We start from the raw sequence: 22,401 nt of genomic DNA on the forward strand, positions 1-22,401 counted from the left end.
TATGCACACACAGATTCCAGATGGCTTGTAGTCCTAAATTTGAAAGGTCAAACAATAAAACATCTAGAAGATTGTGAAAGAAGAGTATCTTCATGACATAGAACATAAAAACCAAAAAGGAAAAGATCGATAAACTGGATTCATTACAACTAATAAATTACATCCATCAAAAGATAGATATGTACATAAAGATTACACATTTACAGTGTATGTACTGTTCTGTAAATGCGTAATATTTATAATAAAAAGATTAACTTAATAAAAAGATAAAAATAAAGTTACAATAGAATTTCATGTCGTCACTGAACTTGCCTCTTACACTTCATGAGAATTAAGATTGGCTGCCACCAAGAGTCCAGTGGAATAATAAATGGGTCAAAGACCCAATCCTTTTGAAGCAGTCACTGATTTGTACTCATAGAATTTGGATGAAGGCTGTGGATTAAGGGGAAACCTTTGGGATCCCTGGGTGGCGCAGCGGTTTGGCGCCTGCCTTTGGCCCAGGGCACGATCCTGGAGACCCAGGATCGAATCCCACGTCGGGCTCCCGGTGCATGGAGCCTGCTTCTCCCTCTGCCTGTGTCTCTGCCTCTCTCTCTCTCTCTCTCTCTGTGTGTGACTATCATAAATAAAAAAAAAAAAATACGGGGAAACCTTCCTTTGCATTTGCCCCTTTGGGCAAGTAAGCCATGCCAGTGTAGGGGTCCTGGATTTTCCAGTCAGTCAAGGGGCTATAAACCATGGAGTTATCATTTGAAGCCTGCCTAAAGCCTACCTAGCAGCTCCTACAATAGGTAATACATGGAAAGTAAAAAGAAATCCTTTGTCTTGAGAATGAAAGACAACTTTAAAAATCAACCAGCCAGCCAAGCAACCAACGAACCCTGTCTAGTTTCTGTCTTTCAGTATCTTTACAACTGAAAGAATCAGAATAGATCTAATCTGGAGAGAAGCCATCCCTAATGCTATTAACTTTTAACCAAAAATGGAAAGAATTTAATTGGCTCAAATCACTCTTCTGGGAGAGATCTGCCTTTTACGGTTTTATATTCTATTTGTCACGCAATAACAATAGCATGAGCTGTTACTTATTTAACTAAGACCCTTTTGTTGGACGTTAATTGTATCTCTCCTCTACTTTTTCAACTATAATAGTGAATGCTTTACTGAATACCTTGTGAATAAACGTTGGTTTACACCATAATTACGTACTTATATTTCTTTCCACCTAAGATTCAAAGTGTTCAGAGAATTCTTTCAGAGGCTAAATCTGACTCAAATATTTCACTACATCAGTAAGTATAGTATGGGTTGATAGGCTTTACAGGTACCACAACAAAAAGAAGGTCCCATTATTAAAAAATGATAATTCACATTAAAAACATCTATTGGTCTACATATTTCTAATGTAAAATAACCACAACTACATGACAAGTTACCAAACAAGTGATTCATCTTCACATAGATAACATTTGCTCTTTCACATATTTTTTAAAAATATTTATTTATTTGAGATAGTGAGAGAGAGCATGGGCAGGGGGAGAGGGAGAAGCAGGCTTCCCACTGAGCAGGAAGCCTGATGTGAGGCTCAATCCTAGGACCCTGGGATCATGACCTGAGCTGAAGACAGACACTTAACTGACTGAGCCATCCAGGCACCCCAGTCTTTCACATATTTAAAATACTTTGGGAGGGGATGAAATCTTTAAATCAATTACTGTGAATGATCATGATTATTACTGAATCATGAAAAATCTACTTTGGGAAGGTTTTACATTTCTCAAATATATTTAAAATATTAACTAAAAATGAATTATAATCTAACAGTCATAATTTCCATCTTCCTACCTGTGTTATCTTTTGTAAAAGTTCACCTTTTTCAAAACCAGATGACTCTTCCAGTTTTTCTTTGGTAGTTACAAAAAATTGTCTATGGTCAAAGGAAATCAGATTAATATTAGGTCATGTTTTCCAGCAAAGTCACATTTACTTATGACACCAGAAACTTCCAGTCCCCAACTTCCTATGCAACATTCTTATTGATATGTTCATTAAAATAAGCAAAAGATTTTACTCTTTTGATGAATTAATACTTTATTTATTCATTAAAAAGCAATTATTCAATGCCTGTACTCTGCAGGTATTATAGGTAATAGAGATATAGTGCAGGCAAAGTCCCTACCCTCATGGAAATTTCACTCTAGTGAAGTAATCAGAATATAAGCAAGTCATAAAAAAATAATAAATTTCAGATAGTTTTAAGTGCTTTATTTTATTTTCAGATAGTGTTAAGTTCTCTAAAGAATACAAAGTAGGGTCAAGGATAAAGAAATCCTGAAATTCAGATAGGTGGTAAGCGAAGGCCTCTTGAGATGACTTGTGAAGAACTGAATGATTGAGAAGCCAGAGAAGTAAAGATCAGAAGAAAGAACTTTCCATGTAGAAGGTACAGCCAGTGATAATATTCTCAGGCAGGAACAAGTTTTATATACTTGATGAGGAGAGGATTATGAGAAGGCTGGAGAAGTAGACAGAGTAGATCATGTAGGGTCTTCAGGACAAAGTAGAAGTTTAGGTTTTATTGTAAAGAGAACCAGGGGAAGATTTTATTTTAAGCAAAGAAGAGAGATGAACTGATTTCCATCCTGTAAAGATGACACTGGCTACTTAGCAGAGAATGACAACAGTACAGGAAGACAGACTATTTAGAAAGCTATGGCAGTGGTCCAGAAGAGAGAATCCTGGCTCAGACTAATGTTGTAGTGGTGGAGGTAATATGAAAACACTGGATTCCGGATATATTCTGAAGATAAAGGCAACAACACATACTTTGGGGTTTGGCTGGAATTGGCTGGAATTGAGTTGAGTTAGGGCTAGGTTAGTTGGTTAGTTGGATTAGGGTTAGGTAGTGAGGAAAATAGGAATGGTGGATGAATCCCAGGTTTTCAGCTGGAGTAACTAGGTAAATGACAAGATGGAAGACTGAGGGAAGAACTGTTTAAATGAAATGGGAAGTTAAGAGTTCTGTTTAGGACATGTTATATTTGAGATATCTAACAGATATCCTCCAAATGGAGAGAACAAATAAGCTGTAGAGTACATGCATTTACTATGCAGTACTGGATATATAAATTTGGGAGTCACTGGGGTACAGAAGGTATATAAAGCTGTAAGACTGGATGAAATAATATATGGAGGATGTGAATAGAGAAGGGCTAGGAACTCTAAAATTTAGAGTCAGAAAGAAGAATTAGGACAAATAAAGGATCCTGAGAAGGAGAAGTATAGTGAGTGACCATAAGAGAATATGATGTCTGGAAGGGCACGTGAATAAAGTATTTCAAGAAAGTAGAAATGTGTTACATTCCATTAGGAATTCAAGAAGTTTAAGAAATAGACTAGATAATTAAAGTTTGGCAGGATGAAAGTCATTGGCAACCATGGCAATTTTGGAATCATTTCAAGGATCTGTAATTTTCATAGCCTCTGCATTGCAATGGCAAGTATATGCTTTGGGTCACCAATTGGATGTTATTTATCTATAAGATTTAGCTTCCAACCCCCCATTTCCTATGTCCTGAAAACCAGCTGAATGGCAAAGAGAGGCCATACCCATTTAGAAAGGTAGGCAACATCTGCCTTTATTATGCAAACACATCATGTTGGACATCAATAATAATAATGAACAAGGTTTAGACTATCAATGCCTCCTGTGGACTCATGGAACATTTGAGGTACTCTTAACTGTCCACATAAAGAATGTAAATTCATGGTTGAGTGACTCGTTTTTCCTCGATATTTAGACCTCAAAATATGTAACAAGCTTGCAAATTAAAAGGTTCATGGAAGAAAGATGAAAGTTTATGGAGAAATAGGAAGATGAACGTGTGCAAATTATTTTAGTTTCTTATATAATTTATTCTTAAAGAATCTTGTAGACAATTATAAAACAACACTGTGTGACTCTTCAAATCTACCAACCAAGATTCATGTGACTTTTCCCACCTCCATAGATAGAGAAAATGAACTAAAAGAGAAAATAAAAAGAGTGTAAGAATTTTCTTTAATTTGCTTGGTAAGAAAGAGGAAAAAGTATACTTTTATTAATAACAAGGCAAGGGTAACCTAAAACTTCAATCACCAAATTAATCGAGTGCAATTTTCCTCAGAGAGATTCTATATGAATGAAAACTCTTGAAGAGCTGGGATTAAAAAAAAAAAAAAAGAAAAGAAAAGAAAAAAAAAAAGATGTGCCATTAAAAATAGATCAGTGAATCCTGCTTTCTTGAATATGTATTTAAAATTAGCCAACATGAAGACTGCTTTTAAATAAAACTTCATTAATGTAGCAAGGTTTTTAATCATAACTCCTAGAAATAATTTAAGAGCTAATCGGTATCTTCCTTCATGATTATTTGCTAGTGTTTCTTTAAAATATGTATGAACTAAAACTGTTGAATCACTTTCAAAGAAAAAGATTTTTTTATTCTGAGTTTTAATTGTAGTATTACTTGAGCTTTTATAGTTATAAATCTGGTACTAAGTATAAAGACTTCTTATTTTATGGCAGGATGATGGTAGAACAGCACTGTATTGTGCAAGTGCTTTTTAGAAGATATAATTTTAATCACAATACATTTAATCCTATGTAGGAATAAGCCATATTATAACAAGATTCCACATATGAAGTTACTTGCCTTTTGGGGAATCTACTCAAATCCAAAATTTGTCTTTTAAGCTGTCATCAGAACCAGACGGCAGGCCTGGAAGCCATATTTGTACTACAAGACCTCGTTTACTGGTCAGAGCTGGGCCAAACACATTCTGATGAGAAATCTGGGAATTCTTCTGGGAGAAGTCTGTGAATCAATCTCTAAAGATAGGTAGACCTGAGACAGGTAAACTCAGAGAGTTTGGAATGGCCATGTTTAGCCATGGGCTCATCAAGGATAGAACATTATATGTAGATAAAGACAAAATGAAACATGGTCTCCAAAATGAAGCAGAGACTGTGTGCTTTGGGATGGAGAGATTTCCTCAAGTTTAAGGTTCCAATCCCATGGGTAAAAGTTTTGCCATGAAACTTCCTTGTATTTTCTCAATAAGTTCTGTAAGTCTCCCTTGACTAAGAACAACTGTCAGAACAATGGTAGGTGAGCCCTAGGGGAGGTCCCACTAATGCTTTCCCCTGGTGGCATATGTGTTTGTAGGGAATCAGCAACTGAAGTGAGAATAATTCATTCCAAGAGTCCCTCCCTTGCCTACCATGACTGTCTCATCCTCAATTTTTTTTCTCTTGATCATCTGAAAGACTGGTTAATTTCCAAACAAAGAGATGGTTTTATGAAGCTGACAATCACAACTTTTAGTAAATTAAGAGAATATTGTTTTCATCTAATATTAAAGACTTTTTTTTAAATGAAAGAAATAGAACATCTAGAAATGCTACAGTAAAAATAAAGTATCAAACTTACATTTTATCCTCCAGTATCTTACAGGATTTCTTCAATTCTTCGACCTCTTGTTCCCAAAGTCTTATTGATTCTTGTAGTCGTGCTATCTCTAAATTGTGATCACTAAGAACCTATTGAAAATTCAACATAATTATGGCATTCAATGGTCACCAAATTATTCATGACAGTGTTTGATTCACTAAATATTCATGTATTACCCATTCAACTTTTACATTGAAATATCCTTTAACTAAAATAAAATGCAATCACTAAAATTGTTTCTTCATAAAACAAACCTGGGCAGAAATGATCCCGAAATCATCAGAAAGAACCCCCAAATTTTGGGGAGAGCACAATCAAATATAGTAGCAAGAATGTGAAAACTATAAACAACTTTCAAGACATGAATTCATTTTGGCTACATTTTAAAAAAGTCTAAACACTGAATTTTCATAATCATCTTCAAAATATTCTAGGATAATAGAAGTATTATAAAATAGAAGTATTATAAAAAAAGTAAAAACAAATTACCTTGAGAAATATGATAGCGTTGGAGAGAATTTTTCTAAATATTTAATCAGTATTTTGGAAATGCAACAGTTGGGTACTGTGATAAAATGTCAGCGTGATTTAAAATAATGAAGTATAAATGGAGAAAATTCATAATGAAACATATTTTTACAATGCAGTTTTAGAATAAAGAGAAGGGAAGGAAGGCACAGGCTCCTGGGTAGCTCAGTTGGTTAAAGCTTCTGGCTCTTGATCTTAGCTCAGGTTTTGATCTCAGGGTCATGAGTTCAAGCCCTATGTTGGGCTCCATGCTGGGCATGGAGCTTACTTAAGAAAAAAAAAAAAAAAAGGAGGGGAGGCAAACCTATCTATAGAGCCCTGGGTCTGCATTTCAGCTGTGAGGGAGAATGGAGGGAAGAGAGAGCTGAGCAAATTCCTCTGCTCCCTGGCATGGAGTCACCACAGGCAGATTGTGGGATGCTATCTAATCCTGCACATCAATGTGGAGCCAGAGAAACACCTGTGGGGAGGCACCAAGGTGCTCTTCTTATTAGGTGAGACAGGTGGCTGAAAGCTCCCCCCAACTATTTCTTCCTCGAAAGCACCCACATGCCTCCACTTCTGGGTCATAACTAGTTTCAGAGTTAGCGCTCAGCTAAAAGCCTTACAGGTATGACCTCATTTGAGCTCCAGCCCTTTGAAATAGGCAATGTGATTACCCCATTTTATGAGTGAGGAAACTTCAGGTTGGTGGAGTTAAAAAATTGAACCCCAGGTCTCTGTGACCTTCGAGTTCCTGCTTTAAACACTATTGTTGGGATGGGACGCCTGGGTGGCTCAGCAGTTGAGCACCTGCCTTCAGCCCCAGGGCGTGATCCTGACTGCAGGGAGCCTGCTTCTCTCTCTCTCTCTCTCTCTCTCTCTCTGCCTATGTCTCTGCCTCTCTGTATCTCTCATGAATAAGTAAATAAAAATTTTTAAAAAAATTGTTAAAAAGTAAATAAACACTATTGTCCACTGGTAAGGGATGCAGTGGTCAGGTTGGCTTGTGGGAGGTGGCGAGGACACTGGAGGTGAGTGTATCCCTGTCACCTTCCAGCCTTGTGTGCTTTGATCTTAGAGATCTCTGCCTTACAGGTTAAGGAATATATACGGTATCTTCCCAAGCTGGGTTGGTGGCGTACCTGACTTCTGATTTATGAGGCCCAAACTAGAGATATGAATTTAAGCCAGTAGATAAAGTTTATGTGATAAAACTCCTATATTCTTTGAGCCTCCTTACTATACGGATATTTAAAAAGCAGATAATGATCTTTCTAAAGGCATATATTGGGTAAAAATTTTGATTCTGCTCATGTTCTGTAACGGGATATAATAGACATGCTGTAACTAGGATGATCAGAACTGCCTTATAAAACGTATAATGGAATTCACTGAATATTCTGATAAGAAGTGTGATATTTCTGGTAAGAAACATGATGACTGTTGCCCCATATAGTTTTACATGTAATTCTCAATACAGACAGAATATGCTAAAGATTCGTTAATTCAACTCATTGTGATAGAGGATTAATAGGTGTTTCTGTTCTAATTAATACAGAAATGGTATTATCATTAACCTCTCCTACTAAAGTCACCTTTGTAAGCTTCCCTTTTCTTATCTTTGAAATAAGGATAATCCTCACAAAATATTTATGAGTGCTGGCTTTCAATCAATGCTATCAATTTTAAAAAATAGAAGCACAGAGCTCTGAAGTATTTGCTGATTCAAACAAATAGTCCCCTTTCCATATCAATACTCCTGTAGCCAATATAATTGAAGACCCTAAACTGTTTTATTATCACACATTCAGAAATAAGGAATTTGCCTCTGGTTATTCATTTTGGAATGTATAAGAAAGCAATCTCATGGAGATATTACATATGGTTCTGAATGCATTTGGTCAGTTCTGAGTGCATTTTAAAAATTCATTTTTATAGTATTTTGGTCCATTGAATGCAATCTGTACCTAAGGCATTTCAAACTTCGTCCCTCTGACCATATTCCCAATGATGAAAACACAGTTGCATTATAACACTTTAAACAAAGTGTCAGAAAATGTTAACATGTCAAAAACATTCTCTAAGAATGGCCTGAAGATGAATGAAAATTAGCTCCTTTAAAAGTACCTTGCCATTGGTTATATTTAAGGCAGTGTATATCTAGGTGCCCCTAACAGGCTTGAAAACACATCCTTTACTCTTACCACTGTGGTGGTCGTAACTGTTTCCTTCATTTTTGACACTTTAACTTTTAATGTATCCAATTCTTTCTTCTTTTTATAAGTCTCCTTTCTCTTAAGCTCACAGAATTTTTTATATTCCTCAATCTGTAGTGATAAACCAATAAAAAAACTTATGAGAAAAACAAAGTTTAGGAAATCTTTTTATTTTGTCAGCTTAATTCATATGTAATCTAAGTATACCACAGTCAGTCTATCAACAACAAAAACACAATCCCTCACCCCCAAACAGGGTTTGCTTGTTTTGTAGCATCACAGGAAAAATAGTGAACTACAAGGAAGTGTAATTATAAATACTGAAATAGTAAATTTACAAGAGCAATAAAACAATGATCATTAATAGCAAGTTCTAAAAGCAACGGCTGTTGTAGCAATTTCCTGGTAAAGCACCACTGCAACAGCTACTAGATTTACAATATGTTAATAAGATCAGGGAAATTTAAAAAAAATGATGAATAATCTGGACATCAAAAATCACTTTTTTTTTGACAGGAAAGAAAACAGACTAAAAACAGAGTAAATAAAATCACTGAAGACTAGGCAGCTCACAATCTTGGACAACTTAACATTCTGCCAAGATTAAACATGTTCTGGTAACTTCTCAGACCCAATGAAGTGAGTCATCCTCTTATCAAATTCAAACACATCAGTGCATTTGGCCAAATGAATGATCAAGAACAAAGTAACTGAGTAGGAAGGCCAGAGAAAGCATATTCAACTCTGTATTAAAGAGTTATGAAAATGTACATTTGGGTGGCTTTCTGTGAAAGCCATTGAACCCAAGCATCTTATAAATGAACATGACCATTGTCAAGTATCTCAGCACCAGGGCATGGTTGCATGTGAGTGGAACTTTGTGATTGATACATTTTGTTGAAAATTAGGATTCTGTGTTCATTCTTTGGCCAAAGACTTCTCCCAAGGTCTTGCAGTCATAGCACAATATTAGCAAAAGATATTTTGCTTTGTGTTAGGGGAGAGCTTACAATTGGAAGACTCTGACAGCTGTAATCATTTTCCCTTTCTCATAGGAAAGAAAGGAAATTAACAGGCTGATCTCCAGCCTACCATGTGCCTTCAGTGAATGCTGGTGGTTGCAACATAGATAGTGAGCCCTAGCCAATTTTCTGCATTAGTTATGCCCATTCCCATCACGGAGAGGGCAGCAGCAGTGACCCAATAGGAATCCTCATCATGAGCTAGGCCATCACACCTGGGGGAGAAGGAAAGACCTCTGGGAACGCCTCCTATGGAGGCAGCTCTGCCTTTCCTGGGGTAGCTGAAGCTGAGCAAAGAGAACCATCACAAGCAACTCTGATGGTGAATTTTAATTACCGTACTCTAGCAGACATCAAAATGCAGTAGTTATTCCCATTCGACCCTCCGAAAATTGTAAGTCTCAAAGTACACTTTTCTGTAGGCTGCTCCGCTCGGATTCATTTAGCAGGAATTGGAAGGCTCCTGCAGGATGGAACTCCCTCGTCATGTCCAAAGAGACATGGCCTCAGAATGGTCAGAGGCAATGAGATGCCATGAAAATGAGTTATCCCTATAGGGCTGCATATGAGCAAGGGGCCACCCCAGTGTTGCAAATCCCACCATTCACATTTTTTCCCATGACCTGAGATGCTATGACAGAGTGTCTTCTACAAGGAGCTCCAGTGTCCTTGTATCTCTGCTCTGTTCCCATTCCACTGTTAACAGAAGATACTGCACTGAATGCTTGTAGCCTTGAGAATAAATTGCTTCCCATTTCGTGCCCAAGATTCTATATGGTTCTGAATTTTCTAAGAAAGTAAATCATTCCACTTACCTGTTGATTCAATTGTTGTTTTCTTTTCAAATGTTCTTCTTTTTCTTTTTCCAACTGTTCCTGTATTTCTTTGAGATACTGTATTTGCAATTCTATTTCTTTTCTCTCTGAGTTTATTTTGGTGTAAGTCTCATTGATGTAAATAGTGGTAGTAGCTTTCTCTTCCATCGTGTGGTTGAGCGACAGCACTAACTTTTCATGCTTCCTCGCCAGCTCCTCTTGCTCTTCACTAGGAGAAAAGAATAGTTCATGTAATGATAAGTATGGCTTTTAAGAAAGGAATTTAAAGTCTGTTTACTGAGATGAACACCATAAAGGGGGAAATTTTAAATGTTTATTTTAGAGTTGTTTTTGTGATCACTTAAATTTGGTTGAGATGGGGACAGAAGGGAACACAAGACAAATGTCAGTCTTGCAACTGTTTACCACTGCAAAAATATGTGTCCTGTCTCACTGCACCCATCCTGTTCCATGAGATATCTTGGTTTATTTTTTTTCATCTTTTATCTTCAATTTATTTTTTTAATAATAAATTTATTTTTATTGGTGTTCAATTTGCCAACATACAGAATAACACCCAGTACTCATCCCATCAAGTGCCCACCTCAGTGCCTGCCACTCGATATCTTGGTTTAAATTATTCAATGATTCAAGAACAGTTTTGAACAGGTGAATGGAATCTGACCAAATGATTTGATAGGTAGCATTGCCATAGCTATCTTATCCTGAGACATGCAATTAAGCCAAAGGAAGATAAGCATCTCACCACCCCTCCGGCCACCTTCTGATGCCATTGCCTTGCAAGGAAGGCCAGGAGAAAGCCAGCTCTCCTCTGATAAGCAGAAGTCAAGGAGGAGAGAGTAAAGTCTATCTTGACTGTTCAGAAGATGCTTGAAACCTAATTTGAACTCTCTTATCCTTTCTTAGTTGCAGCCAAATCTGAGTTCAAGAGGAGACATTAACTTCACATATCCATTGCTAGCCATATCCATCTGAGGAAGAGCTACCCTAGAGCTAACAATGCAAGACTGGGAGGAAGGACGATGAGTGCCATTTCTGTATTTTCCTTTTTTAAAATCTTCTGCAATGTTAAGATCTTTTTCCTTTCTCTAATCCCCAGGGCTAAAGATTTAAGTTATCCAGTGAGATTGTGTGCAAAGTCTTGGGAAAATGGAAACAGATTGTTGGTAAGTTTATTTTCCAGAAGTCAACTCTACCACAGAAGTGTGATAGAAAGCCCAAGCTAGGGCAGCCCAACCGGGTGGCTCAGCGGTTTAGTGCTGCCTTCAGCCCAGGGTGTGATCCTGGGGGCCCAGGATCGAGTCCCACGTTGGGCTCCCTTCATGGAGTCTGCTTCTCCCTCTGCCTGTGTCTCTGCCTGTGTCTCTGCCTCTCTCTCTCTCTCTCTCTCTGTGTGTGTGTGTCTTTCATGAATAAATAAATAAAATCTTTTAAAAAAAAAGAAAAGAAAGCCCAAGCTAGAGAGGGTCGGGTAATGGGTGCTTTGTGGGTCTAGTAGAGGCCTTCTAAGAATAAGTCAACCTAAGGATCAAGTAGTCTCAGTGGAGCAAATCAAAACAAGTCAAATAAAAAAAAACTAACTAGGTGTATTGAGAAAGGTTGAGAAGAGAACACTCAGAAACTGGACATGGGACCTAAGGAAAACCCATTCAAAGAGCTTGCAGTTCTTGAGGACTGTCAGAGAATGTTGTTGGCATCTTGATATACATCTTTCTTTGAAAAATGGATGCAATGAGATTATAGCTTGATGATGCCAGCAAATCAAGCAACCTACCTTATGTATAAATCTTTATCCAGAAAGATTTCGCTAGAGCAGTGATTCTCAAAGTGTGGTCAGGACCAGCAGCATTAGCATCACCTGGCAACTTGCTAGAAAAGCAAATTCTTACTCCTACCCCCTAGACCTACTAAATCAGAAATTTGGGGTGGGAGGGGAGGCTTCCAGTAATTTGTGTTTTAACAAGCACTCCAAGTGATTCTGATGCATACTCAAGTTTGAGAATCACTGGTCTGCAGAGGTGTGGTGGTGCTGGCCAACTGACCAGACTATTCTAGCCTGGATGTTATCTTCCTTGTTATTAGTCTAGAAATTAGTAGTCTAGTTCACACAGCAGTCTCTGGTGATTGTGGCTAGCATGCACCACGTACAAATCTGCATTGTGACTCCCTAACAGAGGTTAGACTTTTCAAGCTTATGTGATCAGGTGTTCTGAGGGCCTAATTTGGGAAAGGCCCCTGGACCCTGAGGTCTCCACCTAATTCCTGATGCTTTGATATCATGTGCACTAAACAACCTTCTTCTAATCATTTTCACTTCCCAAGAAGATTTTTTTCTTTCATGGGGGTTCTTTCAACATTTCTTCCTCTGACAAACTGACATTCTGATATTTAAGCATTAGATTTGCTCACAATGCAGAGTTGTTCCTAAGGTTTTGTTGTAGTTTTTTTTTTTTCCAGAATGTATCTCTTCCTCCATGAGTGCATAAATTCAAACTTGTAACCCTCATTTTACAAATGGAGAAAATGAGGCGTATGGGGTAAAGTCCTGGCAACACAGCTCAGGAATAAAGGGAAGAAACTAACAGGTGTCAGAATCTGAGCTACAGGGAGTTATATATATTATCTCATTTAATTACAGATAAAATCTAAAACTCCCTGCTGGGAACCAATCCAGTCCTCGGACCTCCAGTAGTTTGGGGCTGAATGTCCCTAAGAATCTAAATTAGCTACAATATATCTGGTTTGATACTATTATCAATACAATATCCAGCCAGATTTCTTGCTTTAGTGGTTTAGTGGTTGCGGCTTGTAAATTTAATTTTACTAAGATGGAAATTAAAACCACTCTGTGCCTCCACCATTACAGGTGGCATGTGATTCACACACAGTAGTTGCTGCTGGGAAGCCGGATGGCCTCTGAAACTTTACGGGTCTCCTGACTGCAGTGGTTAAAGATTTTAGGTTCTCCTCCCCAGCTCTGCATGCCCATCACATGCCCCTCATTAGCCAGAGTCATCTGCTACATGTGATACCCACCCCCTACTGACCCTACACCAGTTCAGACCAGAAGACAGACCCCTTAGGACAGTTTTTGCATTCCAGGCACAGACCCCCAACTCCTGCAAGTACTAAATTAAAAAAAAAAATACATACCCTAGCATTTCATTAATTTTTTTCAGATCAAGTATTTTCATCTTCAGAGACTGTATTTCATTATTCATTCTTGTAATGTCCGTCTGTATCTGATTTATCTCAAAAAGATTTAATCTCCGTGCATCTCTGACACATTCTTAAAAGTAAGTGGAAATGTTACTAGGCTGAGAAACAACACACTTGATATTGACTTTTCAAATCATGACAAAATTAGTCCTTGAAATATTCTTTTAATTATGTTCCTGTTCATATTCCTGCTTTTTTTCACTGTTCAAAATTTGGTATTTTAGTTGGTACGATAGATAGCTGGTTGCATTGTCTTTTTACATTATATGGCAATGTACACTATATTCTGACATATATGGTACAAAAAATAAGATCCTTTAGAAGAGTTATGCACAATACTTGCAATATGGAATTTATACATTGGATCCCAGGATGTGAATGAAGAAAAAAAGATGGACTAGGCATGTTGGGTGTTGGGGTGAAGGAATCAGAAGTTACAGAACACAGTAAATACACATCTGGTTTGAGGAGTCACTGCAGCAGTGGTGCCTCCTGTCTTAATTATGTTCCAGCCTCTTACCCCTTTGGGTCCTCTCAATCTTACCTATCAATTATTTCCCTTACTTCAGCTGCTGCTATGGTGACAGCTTTCTGTGGGCTCTGAACGACTTCAGACTGGCATAGTCTGGCAGCACCTCATTCCTGCTAATTCTGTCCCCTTCTCACCTCCTGTCTAGGACCCCCTTGTCACTCTACCATGGGGCTTCTTTAGATATGCACATTGTGCACGTGTAACCCAAAGTGTGGGAGGCAGGCAAACACTGGACCAATGACAGGCAGCGGCCATTGCCTGGACAGTACAGAGAAGATGTAACAGTGTGTCTTGGGCCATGTTTCCATACTTAATTAGTTGCATGTAACAGCAGTTGGCATCACGTTGTACCCCTCCTCAGCTCTCTCTTCTCGCTGCTTTCGTCTCCTTATCCCACTCTTCGCCCCCCCAACCCCCGCCCCGGAACCTTCTCCTGTTTGGATTGTGCTCCCAAATAATAGTGTAAAAGCCTCTGGCTCTGCTTTCTGGGGAACTCAGTGCATTAAAGAACGAAGTATTCATCAACAAATAACAAATAAGATAGTCATAACAAATCGCAGAACACTTCAGAGGTTTACCTCAGAGCATGATAGAAAAATGATTTTTTTTTTACACTGATGTTTAGAAGGTACTGGACTACCCATTTCTACACAATAAATTCTCTAGAAACTAGCTGGTAGCTCCATCTGAGAGAGCCAGGTTATTGTTAGTTTTGCTCATTGTAGCAGGGCTTCCCAGATTTTTAGGTCTCAAATATGCATTTATTACCACCTGAGGATATTATTGAAATACAGATTCTTTTCTTTTAAAGATATTATTTATCTATTTTAGAGAGAGAGTGAGAGAGTGTGCATGAGTGAGGGGAGGAGTAGGGGGAAAGGGAAAAGCAGACTCTATGTGGAGCCTGACATGGGGCTCAAGAGCCAGGACCCTGAAATCATGACCTGAGCTGAAACCAAGAGTAGGATGCTTAACTGACTGAGCCACCCAGGTGCCCCCACATACAGATTCTGATATAGTAGTTCTGGGGTGGGCTGATAGAGTCTGCTTATTAGAGCAAGCTTTCAGATGCCATTGATGCTGCTGATTCAAGAACCATACTTTGAGTAGCAAAGTTGTATAACATAATATCAATGAAATTTATGTGGTTAAGTATTCAGTGTGTATCAAGAACCTCTTCATCTAGTAGGCTCTTTTCCTTCTAAATACTTTTCCTGATTATAAAAGCCAAAATATTCTTAATTCTGCCATCAGCACAGATTCTTCTAAGTCTTCTCTTCCCCTGTATATAGAGTTTGTTGTATTTTCCCTGCCAATAGAGACTAATACCATGCATACTGTTTTATAATTGACTGTATCACTCAGTGTCTAATTAGGAGATTGAAATCTTATGAATAGGGGAATTTTATCATAGAGAATTATTAAGTCTAGTGGAGGATGAGAGTAATGAGGCACTGCACAATAAGAAAGAGAACTCTAAAGGATTCAGGAACAGCAGGCATAAGGAGCAGCCACTACCCCAAGGGCTGAGTGTTTGAGGAATCAGCACCTCCAGACCTGAGACCCAGCCCTCATTGGAAAGGGTGGTGGCTACTGGATGGCAAAGAAATTCATGAAATGCTGGGCTGGTCAAACTCATGGAAATCTGGCTTCTGGGGGAATTGAGGGGACCTGTCCACAAGGAGTTGCAATGCTTCCAAACTTACTGCAAAACCACCCAAACAGTGCCAGAGAAAAGCTGTCACAATTTGGTGCCTCACTGGTGGAAATCTACCATGAAGCTGCCCAAAGGGTCCTGGAGGAAGCTTCTGGGCACTGCAGGAGCCCAACATGGAGTGTGCACTGTAAGAGCTGGCCAAGCTGAGTACTCTGCGACCAGAAAGAGAACCCCTTTTTCTTTCAGTATCTTTCTAGGACCCTGTCTTAACAAAGCTCAAAGTCGTGCCAGCTGGTGAAGGGGGAAATTACAGTGCCAGCAATCATAACATAGAGCAGGGGATGAGGGTAGATTTGGGGATGCAAGGCAATAAATGGATAACTGGAACATCGAATTAAAAACTGTTTTGTTGCTGTTGCTTTGGTTTGCTTTAATTTAGACTACTGGGTGGGGGAGGGGGAGATAAAAGGGTAGTAAACTTTGGAGCTGTGATGACACTTGGGAGTTGTTCTATGTTGAGCAAGGGAGGTGGACCTTTGTATTCGCATGGTGACTGATCCCTGAATGTTGTGACACCTGAGGAGAGAAGGTACCATGATGGGGCAGGGGGTGGTGCCAAGCCTTCCTCTCTTGTCCAGGGCAACTCCTGTAGAGGACCTGAGTCCTCAGCCTCAGCCAAAACTCCTGGCAGGTGGGAAGATGACTGAATCCTTACCTTACACCAAATATAAAATTTAACTAAAAATGAATAAAAAACCTAAATGTAAGAGCTAAAACTATAAAACTCTTAGAAGAAAACATAGGGGGAAATCTTCATGACATTGGATATAGCAATGATTTCTAGAATAGGACACCAAAAGTACAGGCCACAAAAGAAAATATAGATGAACTGGACTGACATCAAAATTTAAAACTTTTGTACATCAAAAGGCAATATCAACAGAGTGAAAAGACAAACCATGGATTGGGTCAAAATACTTGCAGGTCACATATCTGATAAAAGGTTAACATCCAGACTATATGAGGAAGAATTCCCACAACTCAGTAACAACAAACAACCTAGTTAAAAGATGAACAAAGGACCTGAATAGATACTTCTTCAAAGAAGGTAAGCAGATTACCAATAAGCAATGAAAAAATGCTCAATGTCACTAGTCATTTGGGAAATGCAAATCAAAACCAGGATACCAATTCACACCCACTGGGATGGCTATATTTAAAAAAACCAAAAAGAACACAAAAGAACAAATGTTGACAAGGACGTGAAGAAATTAGGATCCTTGTGCATTGTAGGTGGAATGGAAAATACTGCAGCCACTATGGAAAACAGTATGGCAGGGGTGCCTGTGTGGCTCAGTTGGTTAAGCGCCTCACTTCAGCTCAGGCCCTGATCTCACAGTCCTAGATCCAGCACCATGTCTGGCTACCCACTCAGTGGGGAGGCTGATTTTTTTCCCTCTGTTCAACAACCACCCCCTCATTCATGTTCTCTCTCTCTCAAATATTTAAAAAAAATAGAAAACAGTATGGCAGTTTCTCAAAACTTAAAGTACCATATTACCATATAATTCAGCAATTCCCTCTGTGTATATGCCCAAAAGTACTGGGAAGCAGGGACCCAAACGATACTTGTACCACCATGTTTATAACAGCTTTGTTCACAGTAGAAACAACCCAAGGGTCCATCAGTGGATGAATAAACAAAACATGGTATACACATACAATGGAATATACTTTGGCCTTAAAATGAAGGAAAATTCTGACACATGGTACAACATGGATGAACCCTGAAGACCTGCCAAGTGAAATGTAGCCAGTCACAAAAGGACAAGTATTATATGATTCCACTTATATGAGGTATCTATAATCCCCAAACTTACAGGGACAGAAAGCAGAATGCTGGTTTAGCTGAATCAAAGTTCCTGATTAAATTGGATAAATACCAATTTGGAATGGGCTGATCTATGTATCATTAGTCTATTTAGCAACGAAATTGTATAAATTCAAGTTGTGTATATATATATATCAATATCATTTCCACCTAAAATGTAAGGGAAAATTATTATGGATCTGTGTTTGTGTTGTGTATTCTTTCTAGCTATTTTGACATGAACTATTAAACTTATTACAAGTAGTAGGCTCTATTTTCTTATAAGATAAACTAAATTTCTACGTTTGATAATCTTAAAAGTACCTTCCAATTCTCTGCCAATGCTACTAGGAAGAGTTTCCAGCAGAAAATATAGTCTGCTGAGTTCCATGCTTTCAATTTCCAGGCGATCAATTGTGGCTTTTCTCATTTCTTCCTGAAAATTTAAATTACATATTCAAAAAGTTAAGGCATTAAACTAATAAAATTGATTTCCTAAGCAATGCACTATTACAAATGTTTTCAGCAATCAAACTTTGATTTCCATTCAACACCTTCTGCTCTTATTTTTATTTGGAATAGAAAGTGTGAAAAATTGCTCTTCTATAATCAGTTTTTAAGATGTCATTGTTAATTTGTCTTTTTAATCTCTGCTGAATTTCTTCTCAGAAATCTTATGTTTCTTGTATGCAATTTCAATCAATTTAAGAGACTCCAACAAAAAAGATAATGCTGAGAGAAAAATCTGCTTAATTAAAGAATGGAAAATGCCAATAAAAATATGCTTAGGTATACAGAACAATATTTTTTATACATACCCACAAATCCAAACAAATAGTCTGGTGGGGATTTTTGTGCTTTGTTTTTTGGTGGGGCTTATTTTGAAAAAAAGGAAAACCATCCAAGAATCTGTTAGTGGAAAAAATAGATAAATCATCTCTTAAATAAATGGTCATGATGGCTATAGTTCTTTTATGATCTGAGAAATTGCCATTATATTTTATGAGCAATAAAAAGCTGATTACATAATTGTATATATAGTGTGATCACTTTTCTATTAAAAAAATAAAATTCAATACAAGCATCATCTATTCCCTGAAAGTAGGAAAGACATTCATCAAGGAGTTAATTATGATTATTTTAGGATGCTGGGATCATGGTGGTTTTTATTTCCCTCTTTTTACTTGTCTATTTAAAGAAATATTCAGGGTAAACATGCAGTGCTTTCAGAATTGTGAAAATGTGTTGTTTTAAAAGATGGAGGGATTTATCTTTAAGAGATTTAACAGCTCACCTATTAACATACTAGATACTTTAACAAGCCACAATACATATTTTGACCCTTTCAAGCCAGGGAGGAAAACAAAACTCAAAGAACAAAGAAGAAGAAGGTTTCCATGGAAGCACAGGGCAGCACCGAACACACAAACTCCTGGGGTTTACAGATATGTATTCAATTAACTGGGATTATAAAGTATAATGCTGTAGTATACATCCACAACTATATGTAATCACAGAAAAATATAAAGGAGACGAATTTTTTTCAGCAGTCTGTAGATTCAAACTCATTTCCTTTACAGCCATATTTCTACATTTTTAGATATTTGATAGGTTGTAGATTCTTACTCGATATTTTTAAATCAAATAAAGAGACCTCACCCTTCTCAGCCTGCTGGGAAAGCATTGTAAACATCATCCAGGGCCAAGTAGAGACACACTTGTGATACTTCAGAGGGAGATTCTTTAAATATTTCTTTGATGGGGCCAAGTTAGGATAACCAGAGTTGTTTTCACTGACTGGCACTGTCTACTCCAATGGAATAGGTGCTAAATCGTCTTTTAGCAGTTATGTAAGAAATTGCTTATAGACAACTGAGTAAATGGGCACCGTGCACGGCTTATATATTGGGGTCAAACATTTGCCCATGTGGACCACCCCTTATTCTTTTTTTTTTTTTTTAATTTTTATTTATGATAGTCACACACACAGAGAGAGAGAGGCAGAGGGAGAAGCAGGCTCCATGCACCGGGAGCCTGACGTGGGATTCGATCCCGGGTCTCCAGGATCGCGCCCTAGGCCAAAGGCAGGCGCTAAACCGCTGTGCCACCCAGGGATCCCTGTGGACCACCCCTAAATGGAGCTCCGCTACCACCAATATTGCTCTCCCAAGCAGGCTTGCCCTTCCCTCATCCATAGCACAGATCTTTAATGCAATGCTCTTCACAAAAAAATCAGGCAACACTTCCCAGCTGATCGACACTGGTACAAATACTTAGTGAATTGAGATAAACATTTTCCCTATTCATCTATTCAAGTATCTTGAACAGAGCTGGTGCTAAGTTGAAAACTGATGAAGAAATAAGCAGAAGATTGAAAAAAAATAGCTCTTATAGATAATACTATACCAATTTCTTAACAGCGATAGCAGTGTCCTTTAGAAAGGTCCTAGCTTCTTCGTTGCATTTAAAATAGTCACTTTGTAGTGATTGTTCTAAAGAAAAAAAAAATAGAAAATGAAGATCTCTTATTTGTCCAAATCCTATTTAATCCTTTAGATCTAGCTCAAATGCCTGCTCAGCTGAAAATTTTATCTTCTCTGAATTCCTATAGTACTTAATATGACTCTCTTTTGAACATGTGTCCTAGTTCATAGTATTCTAATTTAGGCATATATTTAATGTTTCTTGAAGACAAACGCCTCTTGATATTCCATCTTTGCATCTCTCATGGTAGAAGGAATCTATATAGAACAGGACAAGAATTTCAATAAATATTTATGAAAGGAATAAATATAACAGGCCTATAATGTAGATTTAAGAATGTTTTCATATATATATATAGTTGTATATATGCAAATATAATATTTTGCAAAAAACCCTACTCATTTAATTAACTATTTCAAAGTCCCTTATGTTTACTTCTGTGCCAATATTTTAATCCTGGGGTGAAAGTAAATATTTGTAAAACTGGTAGGTGTGAGGTAGGCAGAATTTCTAAGCCCTCTTGATTCACTGACATATGAAGGATGTCTCCTTTCCCTCACACACCGTAAATAGGAAGCACAGAGGAGGACAGCAATGGTAATGAAGACCTGATACATACCAAATGGAAAGAAGGAAGGGGGGAAAATGGATAAAAGGAGGAGAAAGAACAGAGGAAGTTATACTTACATTGGCTCTGGTGCCACTGAGTTACACAGACTTGGTCCAAATGAATTCCAGGCCTGCATCTTGATATGCGGGATAAATTTGATGGGATTCATGTTTTACATGCATTATCTAAGTTGATTACTATGAGCTTATAATGAATCCCATTTCACAGGTGAGAAATCTGACTTTTGAGGTTATGTCATATGTTCAAGGTCACAGAGCCCATCACTGAGATAGTCCAGATTCAAACACAAGTGTGATTTGAGAGTCCTTGGCTTCAATGGTCACACTTACCCCTCAGAAGAGTAAAGAACAATTTCTGCCCTCAGTTCCTGGGAACTTGGATTCTCCTAATCAACTAAGCTCTCAAACCAAGTGAAAATCAGTTACTGGGTTTGCGAGCAAGTGTGCGTTAAGTTAGGAGGGGACAGGCCTTGCCTGTTCTCCTTCCCTTTCTCCTAATGGAATGAATGAGCACAAGCTGTTCCCACTTGCAAATACGCTGGAGAGCTGCATATTTTCTTACTCCCACAAGAGGCTTAATGAAGTTTTTTTTTCCCTACAAAAAATTTTGAGAGCCCAGAAATTACTAGCAGAAAAATATTTGCACAGAAGCACTGGGATGAAATGCACATGTTGATCAAGTTTGAAGAGAGTTCAAGACCCTACCTCTACCAGGCCAGTGATAGTGACTCATTTAAGTCTCTTTGGTGGTTAACATTCCTCATAATACTCATGCAAGCCTATCTCACAGGGATTGTGAAGTTAAATTAGTTCATCTAAGAAGAAAAAAGAGAAACTATCCCAAACTAGCGGTAACATTATAATAGAAATCAGTGTCATTACCTTGAAGTCATGAGATGCTGATAGCAGAGCAAGGAGATGCTTTGATGTTTGGCCTAAATGGTTTATGAGCTAAACAAGAAATGCCCTTTATTGGACCATAGCTTAACCTTAAACTCAGGTGTTTTGATTACAGGTTCAGCTTTGTAACTGAATCAACATTTTAAGCTGGCCAAATCCAAGGTTATTAGGTTTGCATCTCCTAAACACCCTTGTCTAATTGTCCTTGTCTAATACAACCGGAGCTTCTTAAGAGCCCCCTTTCTTGTTTGCCTGTTAAGCTCTGCACTTGACCCTGGCAAGATGCTGGAGGAAGTTAACTTACAACGAAAAGAAGGGGGGAAGCTGAAATTAAATGCATAATCTGAATGCTGAATGCGAGTGGGGTCCCAGTCGCAGGCAAATGGCAGTGGCCTGAGAGTCCAGGCTTTGCCCCCGGCAGGGTTTGTCGCCAGTTGCTAGTGTGAGCTGGGCCACGTCACTCCAGTGGCGCTAGAGCCCGAGATCAGAGCCCTGGGTCCCACCGGGCCGTCTCCCCCTCCCGCAAGGAGCCTGAGAGGACTCAGCCTGAGTCAGGGCCACCCCGGTTCCCTGGGGAGAAGGAAGGTCCCCGCCCAGTGCCCGCCAGGTGCCACCAGCGAGGCGCCGGCCCTCCCGGCGCCCGCAGGCTGCTCACCCACGGCCAAGAGCTGCTCCAGCGCCGCGGTCGCGACGGCGGAGCCCAGGGAGGAGGGCAGGGAGCACAACTGCAGGGAGGGGCCGGTGGAGACGCCCGCCGCCCGCCCCCGCAGCGCCTGCTCGCCGCGCCCCAGCTCTAGGGACCAGGAGCTCAGGGCCATCCTGCGGCTCCCGCGCCCAGCCTCGCAGGCCCGGCGCCGGGGCGGTCGGTTGCCACGGGCGACAGCGACGCCGAGGCCCCGGGCGCCCGCGGGGGTGGCGCCTGCCGGGTTCTGCCAACCTGGGCCGGAGTCACCAAGCGATCCTGGGGCCCGGGGCCGCTCGTCCGCCGCCCTTTCCTCCTTTGCGTTTGCATTTCTGAGCTGGGTGGGGC

At 39.1% G+C, this 22,401-nt stretch overlaps 1 protein-coding gene across 1 annotated transcript in view; it reads right to left on the minus strand.

Moving 5' to 3' along the window:
* CCDC175 (coiled-coil domain containing 175) overlaps nucleotides 1–22,218 on the minus strand; it is a 69,527-nt gene extending 47,309 nt beyond the window's left edge. The window contains exons 1-8 of the mRNA XM_072761666.1: nucleotides 22,027–22,218; nucleotides 19,764–19,849; nucleotides 17,682–17,793; nucleotides 13,233–13,368; nucleotides 10,059–10,287; nucleotides 8,210–8,332; nucleotides 5,475–5,584; nucleotides 1,849–1,930 (exon numbers count right to left, since the gene is read on the minus strand). Coding sequence (XP_072617767.1) covers nucleotides 1,849–1,930; nucleotides 5,475–5,584; nucleotides 8,210–8,332; nucleotides 10,059–10,287; nucleotides 13,233–13,368; nucleotides 17,682–17,793; nucleotides 19,764–19,849; nucleotides 22,027–22,189 — 1,041 coding nt within the window. The 5' untranslated portion in view covers nucleotides 22,190–22,218. The remainder of the gene's footprint in view (nucleotides 1–1,848; nucleotides 1,931–5,474; nucleotides 5,585–8,209; nucleotides 8,333–10,058; nucleotides 10,288–13,232; nucleotides 13,369–17,681; nucleotides 17,794–19,763; nucleotides 19,850–22,026) is intronic.
* Between the last annotated feature and the right edge of the window lie 183 nt (nucleotides 22,219–22,401).

The sequence above is a fragment of the Vulpes vulpes genome, chromosome 6 (assembly GCF_048418805.1).
Source record: "Vulpes vulpes isolate BD-2025 chromosome 6, VulVul3, whole genome shotgun sequence".
In the NCBI taxonomy this organism is placed as follows: Eukaryota; Metazoa; Chordata; class Mammalia; order Carnivora; family Canidae; genus Vulpes; species Vulpes vulpes.